At 44.0% G+C, this 13,578-nt stretch overlaps 1 protein-coding gene across 1 annotated transcript; it reads left to right on the forward strand.

Moving 5' to 3' along the window:
- The first annotated feature begins 2,434 nt into the window (after positions 1-2,434).
- Positions 2,435-11,284, forward strand: CRHBP (corticotropin releasing hormone binding protein). The gene is made up of 7 exons (XM_051788369.1): positions 2,435-2,607; positions 3,047-3,140; positions 3,763-3,920; positions 5,951-6,161; positions 7,611-7,759; positions 9,030-9,147; positions 10,559-11,284. The coding sequence occupies exons 1-7, from the start codon at positions 2,527-2,529 to the stop codon at positions 10,714-10,716; spliced, it is 969 nt and encodes a 322-aa protein (XP_051644329.1). The 5' UTR covers positions 2,435-2,526; the 3' UTR covers positions 10,717-11,284.
- Positions 11,285-13,578: the final 2,294 nt, after the last annotated feature.

Raw genomic sequence — 13,578 nt, forward strand, 5'->3', positions numbered from 1 at the left:
CAGGTCTCAGTTATTCATAGGCAAGAATTTAAAATACACTGGCATCACTGCTGGTATGTTTCATTCTGAGTAGATCACCTCACATTTGTCATATTGATTTAGCTACAGTGGCATATGTCCTTCACTCATTTTTGGAGCTGAATTTAACCAAATCTTCAGTAACTGGTCAAATTCACACAAATCAATCTCTCTCTCCTTTACTGAAGATTTTCAAGGACTCACATTAAGAAAACTTTCCTGTCTGACCATTCAGGAGGCATTCTGGAAGTCACACTCCCACCACCAGAGACTTTTAACTCCTGTGACTGAAGCCCTTCTCAGCAGGCTGCTCCAGTGAGCTGATGGGTTCCCATTTGACTCCCTACACACCCCACATTCACACAGTCAGACCAGGTTTCCTTACCAGCTTGACCTCAGGTTTCCTATTGCAGAGTCTCAGACCTCTGGTTCCTTTATGTAATTTTATCATGGTGCAGCACCCTCCCAAAAAGCTTGAGATGGTGCCTCTGAGGAGGGACCTTGAACAAAGGAACCCCTGGGCTTTTATACTCTCACAGTCTATGCACCTAAAAGTCTGGGATCTTTCAGCTGAGTCCTCGGCTCCTGCTGTGTCTCCAAGTGTTCAGTCACCTGGTTGGTGCCACAGGTCCCTGGGCCTTTTGGAATTCAAACTATTGGCAGTTCACAGCTTCTTCCCTCAGGCTCAGGCTCTGCCCCCCGGAGCTCAACTTGCAGCTCACACTGCAGCTGCACACTGAGCTGAACGTATTCCTCAACACTCAGTATCTGAGATCTAGGCTGGGGGCTAGCAGGGCAAACTGGGACACTCCAGCTAGAATTGGGACTGTATTCTGCAAAATGCCTGGAAGACGGAGAGTGGAGGGGTCAAGCAGTAATTCTAACCTTATTCATCTTTTCAGAGAGTGAACGTAAGAAAAGTAAGGCTGGGCTCCCCTGCAGCCCCTTCTGGCCCCACAGGATCCTGATGGTCTCCAGGGCACCTCACAACTCCCTAATTAACCGCCCAGCTGTCTCTAATGCAAACTAAACCATGCAGTTTTCCAACTAAACTTGTCATTCCCAAGGAACTTGAATAGATTTCAGATTCCAAACTCCCTTCTGATAATCCTTGCATAAAATGACAGTATTTAAACAATTCAAGGTAAGCACATGAAAATAAATGAATTCAGTCTTGGTTCATGGGGTAATTAACTATTCAGTTGCCCAATACAGTGTTATCAACCTTTGAATGCAACCTGATACCAAAGTTCAAAAATAATGTTTTCCATTTTCTTAGTGATTTTTATGCTCTTGAAACCCACACAGATACAGCAATATGCAAGAGTATTATAGTTTACATTAAAGTAATCCATAAAATAAGAATTACAGCATAAGTTCAGAGCCATAGGTGTGTAGACAGAATAGTATTTATTTAGTTATTTTTCAACCAACAAATTGGGTGAAACAGCAAGCAAATTTTTCTGTCCATAAGTTGTCACAATGAAATCAGGAGCAAGAAACTTTAGACTTTGCAAGTCTGGCTAGTATTATTTCTAAGTTTTGGTGAACCAAAGTGACAATTTGACATAGAATCACAGATTAGAAAGAGATATTAGCCAGAAGCCTAAGGTGGGAAAAGGTTATTACCCTCTGCAGAGTGTTGGTTCAGAGATGGGTCATCCTGATGAGAGGAAAACAAGAATATACTGTACATGTACTACCTCTGCTGAGTTCCTGATCTTTAGTACTCTGCAGGGTTACAAGTTTTGACTTCCAGATTCATCATTTAAAGGTCTTTCTAAGGTTTCCCTTGAGGATCAGGGCTGAAGCAGTATCAGGTGTTCTGTGGCAAATATGCCCTTGGAAGCCCCAAGTTTTCCTAATTTCTGTATGAAAGCCATCTCTGACGAAGAGAGCTGTCTGGTTTTGCTTGTGTACTTGCTGCAGAGCCCTGGAGGGATGCTGGCCCAGGCTGCAAACCTGCCTGGGATGCAGGGGTGCCCACCCAGGCCTGGCCAGTGGGAAGCACCTGACATGGGGGCTGCAGAGAGCTGCGTGTCATGGAGCAGCAGGAGGGAGACAGGGAGCCCTGCAGGTCTGAAATGCCCTGGAACTGGGAAGCAGGAGAATAGAAGAAGGGAAGAATGTTCCTCATTCATCACTTTGGAGTAACCGCAAATAAACACACATGAGTCCCCGTCTGCCCAGGGATGGGCTCTCTTCCGCAGAGCTTTTCAGCTCCACCAGACGGTATAGTAGAAAAGACATCTGTCAGAGAGGGGAATTTGACTGGCTTGAAAATTTGTGGCTGCGATTTGGACCCTCGTCATGCCCACGTACTGTGTCACTGCAGGAGGAATTCAGTTACCATGGGTTACCCTATCAGTACGGGGACCAAGTGCCTCCCCTCTCAACAGCTCTATAAAAAGAGTCACTCCAAGACACCCCAGCGGCTCCTGCCTACCGGCACAAACAGGGAGAAATTTGGCCACAGAGAGAGGGAGGGCCGCCAGAAGAGGTGTCAGCATGCCGTCTGCTTTCCAGTTTCAGTGCCACCTCGTTCTCATCTTCCTGGCAGCCTCCAAGGGGGAAACCAGATACCTAGAGGTGAGCAATACAGCTGATGACTAAAACACCTTTCTGTGCTTTTAACTGCTGTCTTCTAACTTATACTCTTGGCTTTCAAGCATTGTGGGTTTTTTCTCTCTCCCCTCCTAATCTCACCTCTCCTGCATTAAACCTACATCTGGGTAACATTTAATGCAACAATCCCATGTGTCCTGCACTCCCTCTCCATTTGTTTATCATCAGCATTTTTGCTGAGGATTTAAGAGATTCACTGTGCACTTAGCTGCTGGGCTCACCTCTAAGATGCCAGGTTTATTTCTCCTCTGCTGCAGGTTGGCAGCTTTCTGACTGAGCTCTTCCATAGCAGCACTGCTTCTGGAGAAGGGATTTAATGTGCTGTGCCTGTTCTTCAAAGGTGCAGGGAGGGGGCTGCATTTCACTTTGCCCCATACTCTTTTTGCCCTCCATCTTTCACCAGGTGAGGGATGGTGGTGAAGATGAGCCCTTCCTACTCCTCAGTGAAGATCTGAAGCGAGAGCTGTCTGCAGGACAGATCTACCGACGGTCACTCCGTGAGTTTTCTTGATGCTCTAGTAGGAACCATTGGTGGGTAGGAGAGTCCTGGAGGGACCTCAGGACTCAGGGAGGGGAAGGGGGCTAGTTGGGAGTGACAAAGGTGCAGGAGCTTTTTGCAAGGCCAGGGAAAAGAAGGACAAAGTGTTAAAATCTCAGAAAACCTGTGGTTGAAGCAGAGGGTTGAGGCTCACTGTTAATGGTCCCAAATAATGGGAGCTGGATGGGGATTCTACATCCATGTCCCTGGGCAGGGTCACGTTGCCAAGGGATGGGGCAGATGTAACAGCTGTGATAAGCGAGAAATCTGAAGGAATAGAGTGTTTGTGCACTTGTGCACATACACACACAGAGTTTTCTGCTCAGAGATGCTTTGACATGCCACCCCCCCCTTCATCCTGCTGTCACACACTTGTGCTCACACATGCAAGTTACTATTTATCCTCTGATGCTGGGCAGGGTCCTAATTGTTTCAGCTGGCTCTCCCTATCCTCACTGCCAGCTAGGTCTCAGTGTAGGGGGGTCTCAGCTATCCCTCTCCTTCCCTGAACTGTGGGAGCTGTCACTGAGTCTCCCTCCGGAGCAGGCAGAGGCAGCAGCCCCATGTCCCTGCTTCTCCAGGGTGCGTTGACATGCTGAGTATAGAGGGGCAGTTCACCTTCACCGCAGACCAACCACAGCTGCACTGCGCAACCTTCTTCATCGGGGAGCCTGAGGAGCTCATCACAGTAGAGTACGACTTTGTGAACATCGACTGCCAAGGGGGTGACTTCCTGAAGGTAAGAATCTGCAAGTCTCACTGTGCTTCCTCTTCTTTGCTATCATCTGGCTCGTGAGGGGTTTGCTGTGTGCAAGGGGCAGGCAAATATGTATGCATACGTGTGTGTGTGTGTATGTGTGTTTGTGTGTGCAGAACAGACTGCCATAAATCAGCCATCTCTGGGATGGCTCCTTCTCCTCCCTGAGCCACTCAGAATATGTGTCCTTTCATCACCATCCCTCTAAAGCCAAGTCAGATGCAGGATGAGGATAGCTCTCCAAACTGCAGCACCAGCTCTTCTGAACTTTTCCAGAAGAACCTCTCCTGAGTGTCCATACATAGCAAACTGGCTGAAAGGTTTGATCAGTACGAGCCAAGCCTGCCAGCCCTATTAGGAGAGTTTTCTCACTGCACTGTGAATCACAGAAGCCCTGCAGATAATGATACAGTTCTCTGAACAGCCCTTACTACTCTGGAACCTCTGCTCACAGATCACTTAGCATCAGATTATTAGTGAGTGGATCATTGCAGGCTTTAAAATTTGCCTGCTAGAGCTTTTCAGGACGTGTACTCCAAACAGAAAGAGGCCCATGACTCAGAGTATCAAAAAACTTTACCAGCCCATTTTTCTGACATGCAGGAGTGTTGTCCAAGATCTGAACTCAGTCTGTGAGAGAAGGGAAGGCTCAATTGTCCCCAGCTGCTCCCCTCGCCTTGCACTTTGCCCTTTGCTCTGCCGTGGCCAGGCACAGCATAGACCCCACCCCATCTAGTGGTGAGCTAAGCTCCAGGATGGGGAGGAGGAGGAAAGCTTCCCTTTAGCCCTTTACTTGTCTTCTGCTCTTGGAGAGGTACTGTTCCCCTGCTCACTTTACCCTGGGAAATCCTGCTCCTCTCCCCACATGGCTACAGGAAGGCTGACTTCAGCCTCTTGTGGGTCCAAGGCTTTTGTACCCAGACTTACCATCTCTCATGGAGGCTAAAAAAATGCTGAGATCTTTGACACTATATTGAGTGTCAAAGATAGTGTCACTTTCTTTGGCCATGGTGTCCCAAGTTTCTGTATTTATACAGGCAGCTTTTGTCTGGTGTAATTTGAGCACCTGCACTTCTTTACTTCAGAAATTTGCAGTGCTGGCAAATTCAGAGACCGATCCTGATGTTTTTTCATCAGGAAGTCCCACATACTCACACTAGGATTACTGACTGAAGCAATGGCAGAATCTGGTTCTTGAGTTTTGGAACTGTTGACTGGCACATAGAAGGAATTACCATGTGAGTGCAGCTAGGAGGAAATTGAAACAGCAAGGCAGGCAACTGCGTAACTATGCTAGAGCTAAGACATATTTCTACACCCTTCTCTGAGCATGGTGAGGGGAAATTGCTACTGTTTTGTTGTGAAGGAAAGATTTGTAGAGGTCAATGCTGAGCGTCCAGCCAAGTGTGCAGCATTTGTTCTGCTTTCTAGTGGTTAGCATGAGGTGAAAGAGCAGATGCAGATAAGAACAATACCTCTGCCAATAATTCCTCTGCAAGGTTTTATTGTACTCTAATACCTCTGGAAGGCCCCTGGGACCATTAATGACAAGCTGTCAAACACGGATTGTGGAAAATTACAGGCCAGATCAGTAGATATAATGCTCACAGTGCTCACAGTGCTCATATTTCTTGTGGCTTCCAAATCAAGCTCATCAAACATTTTTCATAGTAACAATGAAATTGCAATAGTAAAAAATAAAAAAATGTGATGATGCTGAAGCAAAAAGAGATACTTCCCTGAAAAAAAAAGATAACTAAAATTGTTACTTGAAGGAAATAAAGACAGCATTAAAAGTTTTATGTATCCCTTTCCTAAATACCAATTGAAGCATGAATAATTAGTTAAATGCTAGAAAATCAATAAATACAAAGACTTTTTGTTTTCAGCTGGTGGCTTTGAAGAGGCTGTCTTGGTGTCAAAATAAAAGTACCTGTCATACTTAATGTTTTTATCCTCTGCTAACAGAGCAATAAGCAAAAGCACTGTTTTCAATTATTGAATCCCTGTAGGTATTTGATGGCTGGATACTCAAAGGAGAGAAATTTCCAAGTTCCTTGGACCATCCCCTCACTGCTTCTCAGAGATATGTAGACTTTTGTGAAAGTGGAAACATTCAGCGGAGCATCAGGTCATCACAGAACGTAGCAATGATCTTCTTCAGGATTCATCAGCCAGGCAATGGATTTACTGTCACAATCAAGAAAAATACCAATCTCTTTCGTAAGTCTGCATTTTATATCATCAAAGGGGCTTGCATCTGGGGCTGGAAGCAAAATGAATGTGTTGGTTTGCACTGAATTCTCTCACTGTCATTATCTGCACTAACACAGCTCCATTAAGCCCAGCAGAGCCACACATACCTGCAGATTTGACTCACGCTCAGTGCGTGTCACAAGAAAAAGAAAAAAAGCTTAAGAGATAACACAGGCATGGCTTCGATATACAGGACCATAAGGCTCTTTCTTTCAAATAAGATCTCTCCCAATCTAATATTGGCATGTTCCAATACATTTGGGTAGAACAAATAGTATTAATTTAGAGAGTTAAGCAATTTCTAGATCTGGGTGAACAGCACAGTAAAAATATTTGAAAAAGGTCAACAGTAAAAACAATGTATCAAATAATTATGTGATAGTTATGAGTGATATATGATCACAAGGATTTATTTTCATGTTCCACAAGCCTGTGAGCTGACAAGGCACAAATAATCATAGAATAATAGAATGGCTTGGGTTGAAAGAGACCTCAAAGATCATCTTGTTACAACCATGGCCAGAGATGCCACCCCCTAGACCAGGTTGTCCAGGGCTGCATCCAACCTGGTCTTTAACTCCTCCAGCAGTGGGACACCCACAACTTGTCTGGGCAACCTATTCCGGTGCTTCACGTGCATTGTTTTTTCAAGAGGAGACAGGACATTTAACAATTATTGTTCAGACTAGTCTGATTTATTTGCCTTACTATGCAAAGTGACAAAAAAAAAAAAAGACAAAAAAAAAAGACAAAAGGTTACAGCATGTCTGCCTTGTCCTTAATCCAGATTATTCAGACATGAGCCTGCAAGCTGGGTCCCCAGTCTGGTGGATATGACTATTGTGCAGTGGCTGGTGTCCTTGACTGTCCTGCTAAAGCAGCTGCAGGCCCTCAGGTCTGTGTCAAGGATCCCTTGGGCTACATACATAGATGATAAGTTACTCCCTTTTTAAGTTAGAACCTAAAGTTACACTCTCGTTTCAACGAGGTATTTTGCAGGGTAAGGAGCTCCAGCTAAGAGGAGCTGAATTGGAGTTAGGGGATTGCTGACAATATCAGGCAATAACCTGTCAAAGCTAAACAAAGCCCTCCACCCACATTTAGCCTCCTTCAAACTGGCAAACTGTATGAGCCCTTGACAGCACGAGCCCCTGACGTATGGATTTGGGGTGTGAGCTCTCCCATTGATTGCTTCACCGTCAAGTTCTGTCAGACTTCATGTTACAGAGTAAAAAATGGGAAGGGAAGTTTTAAGGAACAAATTTTATGCAAGAACCCCATAAAATGATATATGCATATTTTTCAGCACTTGGTTGTAACTCTTAGTAATTAAATCACTTCTGGTTTTTTTTGGTACTGTAAGTACATCATTTTGCTGCACTCAGTGTAACTCTTGTACCTTCTTCTGTGTCCCAGCTTGCAACGTCATCTCTCAGACTCCTTCAGGAAGGTTTACCATGGTCATTCCTCACCAGCATAGAAACTGCAGCTTCTCAATAATCTACCCAGTTGTGATAAAAATATCTGATCTTATCCTAGGACATTTAAATGGCCTCTTTTTAAAGGTAAGTTCTTTATTTCCTAATAAGTTACTACCATGTGCAATCTTCTGGGTGCAGGAGAGGGAGGGCGTTAAGCAGGAATAGCCTATGGCACTGGTTCCTAAGGCATGTGTGCTCCAGACCACTTGGATGCCCGCTGAGGGCTCTGGTTTCCCCCAGAGAGGAGAGCTGGGTCTGTCTCTATCTCTATTGTCTCTGTAATCTTGCAGTGGCAAACAAATTATGCAAAGTACCATTAGTGCATGTAACTACTGCTTGCCTAACAAAGGGTAAGAATTTCATTATAAAGAAAGGAGCGTGTCTGTATTTAAACTAATGAAAGCAGCAACTGCTCTAAAGAGAGAAAGGAGACACAAATTAGATAGTAAGGTATTAGCATGGAGAAAATACAAATGTGCTCAGAACTGACTGTCTGCTCAGCATGCTGAGCATCCTCTGCTCCATTTGCTCTGATCTGGGGTTTGGCCACAACATTTGGTTCTTGGTGAAGAATACAGAGGAGAGGACAAGAGCTGTTGGTGATACTCTGTGCCTGGGAGGTCTAAGAATGTGCCAATTCCAAAATATCCAGAAGAATAGAGCAAGAAGGTTTGTTTTGTCCTGCCAGTGAGTCTGGCAGCCTAGGTCCTTCATGGGGACTGCCAATGTATGAGCAAACCGGGCTTTGAGAGATGGGCAAGAGAATTAGTTGAATTATTCAGAGAAGGGTAGAAATGGGACAACTGCAAAGGAAGGTAAAGAAATCAGGCATCTAAATAGCAGGTGACAGCCCAAAGGTGCTCAAGATGTCCATGTACTTGTGGGTCCAATATACAGTGAGCTCCTGTTTTCATGCAAAACTACCCTTTTGGTTAATTCCTACTTTAATTAACCTTTGCCACAATGGTGCATTTTAGAAGACTTATTGCTCAGGAATGAGTATGGCATAGTGGAACTGAAGTTCCTGTCTGCCTGCTGAATGTGTGTTCGCGTGCAGCCCTTAACTGCATTAATTTGATTACCTCCAGAATCAGATTGCTTATCTGCACTAAAAGCAGTTGAATTACCACCTTAACTACTCGTCAGTAATTTTGAGAGCCTACTTAGGTCTTTCTTTGGAATTAATTAAGGAAATTAACTTACTAATGTCAAATCAAAAGCGTATTACTCAGGATGAGAAACTGATTTCACACAGGTTTGAGCAAAGGGGATTTCTATAACCTGCAATTGTATCTAGAGAATTGCTACATTTTGAAGAAAAATGATAAATAACTTTTAGCCTTTGCCTTTTTAGAAACCATCAGTAGGCTGTGCAGGAGTGGGAGATTTTGTAGAGCTTCTAGGAGGAGCTGGTTTAGACCCATCCAAGATGTTTCCACTAGCTGACCTCTGTCACTCCTTTCATGGGTCTGGTAAGAACTCCACATGATAAAATAATTAACCAGAATAAGATATGCAGACACCCATTCCACCCCCCATCCCAATCCTGCAACCTGGATTTCCTGCTAGACTGGTGAACTTCACATCTAGCAGAACATGTGATCTAAAGCTATTCAAATCTGTGGTTTGGCTGTGTGTTACCATGACCACCTTGCCCTGCTGTAATGATTATAAGGTTAAATTATACATATTTTAAAAATGCTTCTCCTACGACAAATATGATTATTAGAATGTCAGCACATAAATGAGTCTGGAAATTCACAACAAAGGAGGGAAGAGTGGTTACATTCTCATTTAAGGAGCTTTTCTCTCACTTACTCAGTGTTTCCAGAGCCTTCTTTTCTGCTACAGGTGTAACATATACCCCAAAAGCCTTAGAGCTCTCATTCTCTGCTTTGAACCCTGTATGGTCTCTTAATCTGCTTCACTATCATGACAGGTCAGTGACTTCTCCCCATGAAAATAAGAATTCCCAGCTTCTATAATATTCAACAGCAGACTACAAAGTCTGGTAGTGATGTGATAGACAAACCCCTGTGGCACACCTGTCATACCTCAGGAGTATCAGTGGGGCACCAGACAAGTGGCATTTACACAGAGTTAGAGAGCAGGAACATGTCTGGTACTTCACCCCTGTGGTCTCCCTTGCCTTTCATCACACCACAACTTAACAGTGCAGACACTGTTCAAAGACTTAACTGGCAAGTGCTGGTGCTAATCAAATGCTGAGCACTGAGATGAGATTAAAATATTTTGTGAAGGAAATGAAATTCCATCTCAAGAGCCCCTGCTTTTTCAATGACACACCAGATTTCTCCAGCCATGAGGAAAGAACTCCAAGTTCCCCAAATGAAACAGGCTTTGCCAAGCCCCTACTCAAATGGCTCATCTAAAGCAGTGCTTAGTGATACTTGTTTTCTCTCAGAGACAATATGCTGGGCACTTCCATTTGAATTTGTCTTGATGGGACTCTCACATGCCTTTGTTAGTGTGAAGAACGTCCTTATGAACAAACACACTCATCCCTCTAACGGGAAACACTTCAATATTGCTAATTTTGGTTATCCCTGGGATAAAGTGCCGTTATCCTTACCCATCACTCATGGCGTCTAACAGTAGCACATAGATGTGGAGAGTCATTTGCACGAGTGAAGGTTACAGTGCTTTACTAAAAACCCAAGCACTGTAAAGCAGAACTAACAAATACAAAAATTAATCAGCAATATCACGACTGGCAGGTCATTACTACACACAAATTTGCTGTATTTCTGAAATTGCATGCATCAGTGCTTTATAATTCCCAATTTATAGATCTCTTTTCCTGCCCCCTCTCTCATGTAAGTGTATCTTTATATCTCCTTTATATCTCGCTTCCCTAATTAGCCCAAATGAAGATTGGCTGTGACAACACCGTGCTGCGAATGGTCTCCAGTGGCAAACACATCAACCGTGTGACATTTGAGTATCATCAACTTGATCTGCAGGAAACAGAAACGAGAAAGGAGAACAGCATTGAGGAATTCTGCTTTCCTAGTATCTGAGAAACCAGGCCATGTATTTTCACATAGCTAATGAAAATAAGGTTCTGGGGAATTAAAACAGTTTATTTTTTCCTTTAACCAGCTAGTATTATTGAGCCTTTCTATAAGCATATTTCTTTTTTCATACAAATCAGTCATTCCCATAAGCAAGCAGGAAAAAGCAACAAATATATTAATCTTTGCTATTATCGTTATATTCTTTCTGTGCTCATTTACCACATCCAAAATCGATAGCAAGAATAGAAGCGTATGTTTCCCATATGAATATTTTTAGGAAAATAGGCACAAACCCTAGTCTGAGGAGGTATGAAACCCTCAGTTTGTGGTATATAACCACAAACTTCAGGCAGCAACTTTATTCTTTTATATCAGGTATAAACAAAAAAAATTAGATGGTGAAATACACTTCCAGTTTTGTAAGAGGAAGTCCAGCATTAGTGTGTTTAAAAACTACTGGTTTATTTATGGCTATAAATGTACTATTTATTTCTAATGACATGTTTTTAATAAAAAAATTATAGCATGAGACTTCCTTACACAAATCCAAACATAAATAAATACATTCAAAGAGTTGGCAAAGAATTAGTATGTTGTATTTTTTTCTGAAGAGCTCTTTTAACATTCTGGTTAAACTTCCTAAGTCATGTGCAGTTTTCTGGAAATTAAAATTTTGGACACACTTTACTGTAAAACCATGGACTATTATGGGCAGAAATTCGGTTTTCCAAGGTTGCTTTCACCTCCACATGGAGGAATTTCCTGCAGTACACTCTTCCGGAGTTTTTGTTCAGATGTCCTGCTGATATGTGGAGGCAGGGATACACAAATATACAATAATTTTTTCCAGGCCTTTGGTGACCCAGAAGAGGAATGTTAGCCTGACAAGCTCTAGGAAGCACAAGCACAGTAGAGGACCAAAGCTGTGTCCTAGCTCAGAGAGAGGCACAAGGTGTGATTGTTATGTTTTCTGAGAGTGGTACCTGGCAGTAATGGGAGCAAACTGTTCCTCCTTCAGTGCTCAATTAATGTTCAAACCTAATTAATCCAGCTGCATTCCTGAAATCTCCCACTCTGATTTATGGCTCTTATTCTCACAGTCATTCACCCAAAATCAAGTGTCTTGATTATTCAGCAGCTCTGAAATTAATCCCCCTGACTGAAGTGTGTGAAAACTATAGAATGCTTCAAACTCTCCTTCCTTTGGGTTTTGGGAGCCCAGTTTTTGTCTGACTCATGAACACAGAGATGTGTTTGGTAGATAGGTCAGACTCAGGTGGCCATATCCACCCTACAGGGTTGTGTTTATGGATAAAGTGTGGATTGTGGGAATGTTTCACTTTCTTACAAAGTAATCAGACAAAACTGCTGCTGGCTACCCCAAGACATGGAGCAGCCGTGACTCAGATCTCAGTGACTGGTCTTTGGCCACTACGTCCCTGTTCCAGCCCCATGCAACCCACTTGGGCTTTCTGAGCCCTGCTGGCAGTGCTGGTGCGGCCACCCAGCACCAGAGACATTGAATCCTAGAGCCACAGAATCATAGAATGGCCTGAGTTGGAACAGTCATCTAGTTCCAAACAGGGACACAGGGACACCTTTCACTAGACCAGATTTCTCAGAGCTCCATCTAGCCTGACTTTGAACACTTCCAGGGATGGGGCACCCACAACTTCTCTGGACAACCTATTCCAGTGCCTCACCACCCTCACAGCAAAGAATTTTTTCCTAACATCTAATGTAAACCTGACCTCTTTCAATTTGAAGCCATTCCCCCTTGTCCTGTCACTACATGCTCTTGTAAAAAGTCCCCTCTACTCCTTTCTTGTAGGCTCCCTTCAGGTACTAGAAGGCCACAATTAGGTCACCCCTAAGCATTCTTTTCTCCAGGCTGAACAACCCCAATTAAATCAGCCTTTCCTCATAGGAGAGGTGCTCCAGCCCTCTAACCATTTTGGGGGCACTCCTCTGGATTCATTCCAACAGGTCAATGACCTTCCTGTGCTGAGGACTGAGGACCCCAGAGCTGGATACAGTGCTCCAGGTGGGGTCTCACCACAGCAGAGTAGAGGGGTGGAATTCCCTCCCTTGACCTGCTGTCCACACTGCTTTTGATGCAGCCCAGGATACAATTGGCTCTCTGGGCTGTGAGTGCACATTGCTGGGTCATGTCCAGCCTCTTATCCACCAGCACCCCCAAGTCCTTCTCAGCAGGGCTGCTCTCCACCTGTTCATCTCCCAGCTTGGATTGATACCAAGACTGCTCTGATCCAGGTGCAGCACCTTGCACTTTGTCTTATTAAACTTCATGAGATTCCTATGGGCCCTCTCCTAGAGCTTGTCCAGGTCCCAGTGGATGGCATCCTGTCCTTCAGGTGTGTCAGCTGTACCACTCAGCTTGGTGCATCTGCAAATTTGCTGAGGGTGCATTTGATCCCTTTGTCACTAATAAAGATAATAAATAACACTGGTCCCAATACAGACCCCTGAGGGACACCACTTGTCACTGGTGTCCATCAGGACTGAGTCATTGACCCTTCTCTGTGGATAAAACCATCCAACCAATTTCTTATCTACCTAACAGTCCACCCACCAAATCCAATTTAGAGAGAAGGATGTTGTGGGGGACTGTGTCCTTTACAGAAGTCCAGATAAATGACATCTGTAAGCCCTTGCCTTGTTCACTGATGTAGTCACTCTATCACAGAAGGCCACTAGGTTGGTCAATGAGGGAGAAAAAAATTAGGGCTCAATTAAATAGCTTTTTTCCTGAGAAAACTTGCAGTGAGAGAGCATCTCTGTCCACAGACACCTCACTCAGCTTTCTGGTGCCTGTCACTGCAACTAGCCCCACCACCCTCTACT

This window comes from Manacus candei, unplaced genomic scaffold (genome assembly GCF_025592945.1).
Source record: "Manacus candei isolate 608988 ecotype Guabito, Panama unplaced genomic scaffold, ASM2559294v1 h1tg000024l, whole genome shotgun sequence".
NCBI lineage: Eukaryota > Metazoa > Chordata > Aves > Passeriformes > Pipridae > Manacus > Manacus candei.

Coding starts and splice junctions, on each gene's coding strand:
- CRHBP (XM_051788369.1), top strand. CDS start 2,527: ATGCCGTCTGCTTTCCAGTTTCAGTGCCACCTCGTTCTCATCTTCCTG. Junction 3,141..3,762: donor GATCTACCGACGGTCACTCC/GTGAGTTTTCTT, acceptor CTGCTTCTCCAG/GGTGCGTTGACATGCTGAGT. Junction 9,148..10,558: donor TCACTCCTTTCATGGGTCTG/GTAAGAACTCCA, acceptor TTCCCTAATTAG/CCCAAATGAAGATTGGCTGT.